This window comes from Protobothrops mucrosquamatus, unplaced genomic scaffold (genome assembly GCF_001527695.2).
Source record: "Protobothrops mucrosquamatus isolate PMUCROS unplaced genomic scaffold, P.Mucros_1.0 scaffold1150, whole genome shotgun sequence".
NCBI classification, from domain to species: Eukaryota; Metazoa; Chordata; class Lepidosauria; order Squamata; family Viperidae; genus Protobothrops; species Protobothrops mucrosquamatus.
The window spans coordinates 230,322-238,512 of NW_015387365.1; the positions used below are offsets into that span (position 1 = coordinate 230,322).

Sequence of the window (8,191 nt, forward strand, 5' to 3'; positions counted from 1 at the left end):
AATATTGGGCACTATAAATTTCTTTTACACCTAACAATTTTTGCCTTGACTTTTAGAACTCCCCTTTTGGGAGAAGGGATCTTTTTCTGCTGCCTCTATTAGTGTCTTATTTTTTTGGCTTAACAGTTTAACAGCTTGCCTACCAAGTTTCCCTGACCAGATCAATTTTAATGTTGTGCCAAATAAGTGTGTTATACATTCACACAGTTAAGGCACAAAGCGGGGATATTGTGGGAAGTTAGCCCAGAGAAGGAAATATTAAAAAGGCAGAAAGAAAGATATTGTTCACCAAAAGGATTATTATTATTATTATTATTATTATTATTATTATTATTATTATTATTATTATTATTATTATTATTATTAATATGGTATAGGGTTTCCTGCTCAAGTGTGTGTGTGTGGTGGGGGGAATTGGACTAGAAGACCAACTTGCACTGGCCCCAATCTCGGCCAATCCGTAAATCCAGAGATTGGGTTGAACCCCGGAGGTCTGACCAATGAGATATAGGGTTAAAAGGGGAGGACGGACTCCTGCCCAGTTCCAAGAACCTGCACTCAACAATTGCAAACACTTCAGATCGTCCCGTACTGAGGGAGGGAGGGAGAGGTCACTGCGCCTCCGCTTGCGTGTCTCCAGCCTCATCTCCAGCCTCCCCTCCCTCCGGGTGCTGCTGCAAGCAACACAGCTTTTCTCTCCCTACAGACACCCACAACCGACCACTTCAGCCCTTTTCGGCCCGTTATCTCCTCCCAAGAGCGTGGGGCTTCCGCGAGAGCAGTCTTGAATTATCTCTGGAGACCCTCTCCCCTTTCTCTTGTCGGCTCTGAAGCGGGATTTTCTGCAAGGGATGGAACCTGGGCGCTGAACTGACCCTTCTCGGGGTTTCACGCACTACCCAGGACCTCAACCTACCGGGAGAAAATTTCCTGACAGTGAGAACAATGAATCAGTGGAACGACCCGCCTCCAGAAGTTGTGAATGTTCCAAAACTTCCAGGGATGGACCTGAAAGAAACCCGACCGGGGTTACCCTCCGAGGCTCACTCCCGTCCCCATCGCCCATTTCTCCAGGAAGAGGGTGATGGGAGTTGGAGTTCCTCACGCGAGGACCCATCTCTTCCCCCCTCCCCCATTTTACCCATGCTGCTTGCGCCCAAGCAGGCAAAGGATGCGCGCGAGGCAGGTCCCGTTTCTAACCCACCCACCCACCCGCGAAGTGAGACGCTCGAGGGTTTTTCTCTCCCCTTCCTCCCCCCCCCGACCTCTTGGCCGAAGTGGCGCCCCAACTTCCCCAGTAGGAAAAAAAAGGGGGGGAGCAGAATTCGGGCCCCGGTGCCCGAACTGATGCTCTCTGGGGAACCCAAGGGCATCTCGCCTGCCTTCTCCGTCCCGATGGCGAACCGGCCCACCTTTGCTGCCGTCGTCGCCTACTCCTTCAGCTGCTCTTTGCCCGGTTCCGATCCTGGAGGGCGGAGTGGGAAGGAGAGAATGGGAGACGACGGCAGGGGTGGAGCTCAACGGGCCTCTGAGCCTAGGCGCCTAGAATGGGCAGGGACGCGTACTGCAACTTAAGGACTCTGCAAACGCACACCCGCCGCCACTGGGAGCGTGCAGAGCGCGAAACGTGAAAGAAGTATCTTCGCATGGATCTGTCCATCATCTGTCCAATGTCCAGACGTTTTTCTTTGCTTTTTCTCTGATTCTCTTCCCGCTGGAGAGGCAAGCCCTTTGTCATTTGCATCTGTGTGGCCTTGGACGTCCTTTACGCAATGATTTCCAACTTGGTCCACTTTGGTGGGGCGCTTTCAAGAGACAGCCTGCGTGTCAGTACTTTTTTCCCACACCCAGCCCCAGACATTTTGTGCTTCCCTTTTTGATTAGAACAAGCTGGCCATGTTGGGAAGAAAATGTCCATGTTTCAACCTCTTCGTAGACTATAGAATGATGGGGCAGGAAGGGACCTTGGAGGATCCTGGTCAAATGGTTGTCCAGACTATTTCTGAAAACCTGCAGTGATGGAGCAGCCACAACTTCTGGAGACAAGCCATTTCAATAGAATAGAATAGAATAGAATAGAATATAATATAATAATATAATAATATAAAATATAAAATATAAAATATAAAATATAAAATATAAAATATAAAATATAAAATATAAAATATAAAATATAAAATATAAAATATAAAATATAAAATATAAAATAGAATAGAATAGAATACAGAATTCCAGACAAGTGGCTATCTAGTCTCTTCTTAAAAGTTTCCAGTGTTGAAGCACACACAACTTCTAAAGGCAAGCTGTTCTACTCGTTAGTTGTTAATTCTACTTTGATTCTCTCATTGATTAGTTTCCATCCATTGCTTCTTGTCCTGCTTTCAGGTGCTTTGAAGAATAGCTTGATTCCCTCTTCTTTGTGGCAACTCCTGAAATATTGGAAGACTGCTATCATGCCACCTCTAGTCCTTCTCTTCATTGGACTAGACATACCCAATTCCTGCAACCTTTCTTTGTATGTTTTAGCCTCCAGCCCCCTAATCATCTTTGTTGCTGTTCTCTGCACTCTTTCCCAACATCTTTTTTATAATATGGTGACCAAAAGTGGATGCAATATTCCAGGCGTGGTCTTACTACGCCTTTATAAAGCACTACTAGTACTTCACATGATCTTGATTCTATCACTCTGTTGATGCAACCTCGGATTGCATTGGCTTTTTTGGCTGTTGCCACACACTGCTGGCTCATGTTTAAGTGATTGTCCACTAGGGAGATGGCATAAGCTAGTCTAGAGCTCATAACATCACCTTGCCAGCAATTACTCCGGCAATTCCAAGGAAAGGGTATTCCTGATGCTCTGGAATTTTATTGCCAAATATTAGACAATTGCAAACCTTCTGTAGCCGGGCATCTATACCATTTAACCCTAAGAAATAGAGATGGCCACAATACAAAAGAGAAAGAGTACAGAGAAGGGCAACAAAGATGATTAGGGAACTGAAGGCTAAAACATACGATGAACAATTGCAGGGACTGAGTATGTATAGTTTAATGAAGAAAAGGACTAGGGTCTATGGAGATTCTCAGTCATCCAGGTCAAAGTTATCCCAAAGATGATTCCATTCCCCACCATCCAGTCATAACTGAAGAAGCTTCTTGGATGAGAAGTGAAATGTCTTCAAAGAAAAATAAAGTCCAGTTGCTTCATGAAAAAGCATCTTTGACAAGGACTAGGGGTAACTTGATAGCAGTCTTCCAATATTTGAGAGGAGAGGGGGTCAACGTATTCTCCAAAGAACCTGAGGGCAGGACAAGAAGCAATGGATGGAAATTTATCAAGCAGAGAAGCAACCTAGAACTAAGGAGAAATTTCCTGACAGTTAGAAAATTAATAAATGGAACAACCTGCCTTCAGAAGTTGTGAATGCTCCAATGCTGGACATTTTTAAGAAGAGATTGGACAACCATTCGTCTGAAATGGTATAGGTTTCCTGCCTAAGCAGGCAGTTGGACTAGAAGACCTCCAAGGTCCCTTCTATTCTATTCTATTCTATTCTATTCTATTCTATTCTATTCTATTCTATTCTATTCTATTCTATTCTATTCTCCATTTCATATTCTATTCTATTCTATTCTATTCTATTCTATTCTATTCTATTCTATTCTATTCTATTCTATTCTATTCTATATTTCATATTCTATTCTATTCTATTCTATTCTACTCTACTCTACTCTACTCTACTCTACTCTACTCTACTCTACTCTACTCTACTCTACTCTATTCCTATTCCTATTTCTCATTCTATTCTGTTCTGTTCTATTCTGTTCTATTCTATTCTATTCTATTCTATTCTATTCTATTCTATTCTATTCTATATTCTATATTCTATTCTATTCTATTCTATTTTATTCACATTATAGTTTTTAAATAATTGGTATTTTCATGTGTACTGAGAATATTTATATTGTAGGATTCAGATATTTAATCAGTCATTTAAGAAATTTGTATGGGGAGTTTCCTCTCTAAAGATCTATAGACTGGACAAAAAGTTGCAGAGATTACCTGCCAAGACTGGACATTTGAGATCCTCTTTCCAAGCCTCCTCATGGCTGGTTGCACTCCTGATCCATACATTTCATGTAATGCATGTCCTAGAGCATGAATGGCATTGTANCTTGATTCAAAAATGTAATTCGGCAGTTTCTTTAAATTCTCCTTTCCTGTACACTGTTTTTGCCCCCTTGGAGGGATTTTGCCTGGTTTTTGAATCTTGCAATTAAAGACCACTTCCCACCACTGTGGGAGAAAAACATCCACTTGTGGGCTGAAAGGATCTAAAGACTGGAGGAAATGGCTGAACTCCAAGGTATCACCGGTGCACTCTCTAAAATGTAAAGACCCATGGAAGGGCATTATAAGCTTCAATATGTTTTGAGATCCTAGCACACTTACTTTCCAATGGGAAGTTAGGATCCAAATTTTGCAAAATGATGTCTTTGTCCATTCTTCACGAACGTTCATTGCCAATACTACATCTTTAATAATACTAGTCTCTCCAAACAGAACAATCACTTCAGCTTTAGACCAGGTTTTGAAACTATGAAGTAATTTCAACTTTGTAGTGGTAAGAAAATCATATTTAAACATCTCAGTAAAAGCCAGGCAGATCTCCTTCTCCTTGAGCATTGGTGTCAGAGTTGAGATGAAACGTTCTCCATTGTCACGTTCAGGGGCCAGAAGCCCAACCCAGTTCCACTGGAAATGCAGGAGCAGCTGGACTAAACCCACATACTGAGAGAATTCATTGGGATTAATCTGGAAGAAGGAAGGATAACTCTTCTTTCTCTCTGCGAGAACTCAAAGCCAACGCCGAGCTGGAGAAAGTGAGATTCTTTTTTCAAAGACAAAGTAAAGCTTAATGTTGCCTTTACTTTAGGGTCATCATTGTATGGTTTGTTGTCCCACTAATCAGGCTGACTCACTTTGAGTGGTAAGCTTAAACCTCTTCTCAGGAAGAGCTACCAATTACATATTTTGTCGGGTAGTGACAAGTGAGAAGTCAGTGAAATAAACCGATCAATCTGATACAGAGAATTAACTGTACCAAAATGTAGACACCTTTTTTGAAGAATAAGTTAGAAAGGAATTCCTCTTGGCAAGTAGAGCAGGGGTCCCCAACCTCCAGTCCGTGGACCAATACTGGGCTGCGGCATGCCAGCAACCGGTCCACACAAACAAGCAAAGCCCCATCTGCGAGATGCAGGCAGCACACAAAACCACGCACCCTCCGGTCCACAGAAAAACCTCTCTCCACTGAACTGGTCCCTGATGCCCAAAATGTTTGGGACCTCTGAAGTAGAGCATTTCAGAATAATATCATTTATTTCTTTAGGGTTAAATAAAAAGACACTTTGACACATAAAATATAGCATGCATTCTCTAAATCACCTTCTTCTGGTATGTACCCCCAAACACCTTTGGTTTCATCTTTGGCTTCTATGTGCATTTGTGCTATTTGTCTACTCCATAACTGTATCTAAAGGCGCCCCCTTACCTGTGAGACCTTAAAGATGCTGAAGATGGAGGCCATCTGCATTGAAGATTTTGAGTTGAGACCTCCAGTGACAGAGAGCAGAGTGTTCTGCCTGTCACACTGATAACCTGGAACCATTTGGCCTCCTGTGGAGAGCAAGGAGAGGCTGATTAAATAAACCCTCCTCTCAATCTCATGATTGTCAAAGATATGGAAACCAAGGGTGATGTTGGGGAGGAGAACCAAATCCTTGTTGATCTCTCTGACTGCAAACACCAGGGCCAGGAAGTGCTGGTAGTCCTTGGGCATGACTCTACAATGAAAACAAACAACAGTAACAACATTGGGGAACATTACAGGAAAGCTTGTGTATGCTGGTGGGGGTTTGAACTACACTAGGACATTGGAAATATTACAAGAACCAGTATTTCTAAAAAAAATCCCTGAGAAAGAAAGAAAGAAAGAAAGAAAGAAAGAAAGAGGGAGAGAGGGAGAAAGAAAGAAAGAAAGAAAGAAAGAGGGAGAGAGGGACAAAGAAAGAAAGAAAGAAAGAAAGGAAGAAAGAAAGAAGAAAGGAAGGAAGGAAGGAAGGAAGGAAAAACAAACAAAATGGTATAGGGTTTCCTGCCTGAGCAGGTTGTTGGACTAGAAGACCTCCAAGGTCCCTTCCAATTCTATTCTATTCTATTCTATTCTATTCTATTCTATTCTATTCTATTCTATTCTATTCTATTCTATAATAATAATAATAAAGTTGGAACGGACCTTGGAGGTCATCTAGTCCAACCCCCTGCTCAGGCAGGAAACCCTAGACCATTTCAGAAAAATGGCTGTCCAGTCTCTTCTTAAAAACTTCCAGTGTTGGAGCATTCACCACTTCTGGAGGCAGGTTGTTCCACTGGTTAATTGTCTTCACTGTCAAGAAGTTTCTCCTTAATTCCAGGTTGCTTCTCTCTCTTGTTATTCCCTATCAGAGAAGGGGAAAGACTAGGTGTACCCGTTTTTGATGAGATTGGGTATAGACAAAAACGAGATCTGCCATTGATAAATCATAATACATTCCAAATATCAAGTCAAAAGACATGGACTGAAGAAGAATGGTCCCCAGAAAGGATTATACAGGTGTACGGACCTGCTACTTGGGCAGAAGAAGGAATGTATGAGTATAGAACTCCTATTTATTTGCTTAATAGAATTATTAGGCTGCAAGCTGTATTAGAAATAATTATAAATGAGACAGCCTTGGTTTTAAATTTGGTTGCTAAAACCAACACCCAATTACACACAGCAGTGTATCAAAACCACCTGGTTTTGGATTATTTACTAGCAAAAGAAGGAGGCATTTGTGGAAAGTTCAATTTGACAAACTGTGGTCTCTAGATTGGTGACCAGGGAAAAGCAATCAAGGAGATGACTGATCGTATGAGGAAAATAGTCCAGGTCTTGGTTCAATCCTGGACAGGTGTCATGGACACAAGTTGGTTTGGAGAGATCTTTGATGATTGGCAAAGGGTAGTTTTTTCTGATTGCATTAGCTTTTGGAGGTCTTCTGGTTTTGCCATGTTTGATTCCTGTTACCCAAAGAACAGTTACCTCTACCATCTTGGGGATGATGGTCATAGCATCCTCTGTAAGGAGTGACAAACCCCATAAACCAGCCAAAGTCCTGACTATTACTGCAATGCCAAAGAAATATACATCATTGGTCACTAAGTAACAGAAAGCATTCTGTTGCAAAATTAAAAAGGGAGGAATGTAGGGTTCTGTACTGGAACTAGAAAAAGAAACAAATGATTTAGCTTAACTATTGCTATCTCGCTTCTGTAATCAGCTTTTGCATCAGGGACAAATTTTATTGCAAGCATGGGAAACATGTACACGGATGTGATGTACTGAAGGAGGGAATAAGGGAGTGTACAGGAATGATTGCTGTCTTCCTTATATTGTAATAACTCTGTTGTCTTGATTGGCTAACAAAGTTTATAAAGCAATGCTACTGACTTTCTAAGGTGTGGCACTCCTGAAAGTAACTGACTGCCAGCGTTCAGGACTTAATTCGATCAAATAAAAAGTACTGTTTCTTTAAAAAGTCTCTCCTTGAGTTTTCATGATTAGTTCTTATGATTTCTCAGGTTTTGCCAAGGGCCAGTGACCTTACAAGACTGTACAAGAACGATCCCATGGGAACCAAGGTCATTCTCACCAGACCCTGAAGGTGGAGAGAACTGTCAAGAAGACCAACAAATGCACTTATTGGATAATGTGACCAGTAGCATAATAGAAGGGAAGGAATTGTTACATTTTATTACTTTGAATCTCTGGGGGAAAGTTTAGAGTTGATTTCACTTTTGATCGTGCTGATATTATGTATCCAATAAACATGCTCTTTGAGGAATTCTCAAGCCTCAGAGTTCTAATCTATTCGATTTCATTAGTTGGAACCTTGACAACTAGGTTGTGTTAGGAGTAAGTCTTCATCCTGGTTCATCCAAGCCGGGAATAAATAAGCAAACATGGCAACTGCTTTGGGAAGAAGGTTACAGTTTATTGCAGAAGACAGATGGTCTTGCAAGAAGCAGCAGAGGAGAGGAAAGAGAGTGAGCACATGGGCAGGAGGTCTTTTTATACCCCCCTCCCAGCCCTGCTTGGGATAGTTT

At 41.8% G+C, this 8,191-nt stretch overlaps 1 protein-coding gene across 1 annotated transcript in view; it reads right to left on the reverse strand.

Moving 5' to 3' along the window:
- Positions 1 to 5,843, reverse strand: part of LOC107291598 (ceramide synthase 4-like) — a 52,471-nt gene extending 46,628 nt beyond the window's left edge. The window contains 1 exon segment of the mRNA XM_029284968.1: positions 5,556 to 5,843. Coding sequence (XP_029140801.1) covers positions 5,556 to 5,843 — 288 coding nt within the window.
- Between the last annotated feature and the right edge of the window lie 2,348 nt (positions 5,844 to 8,191).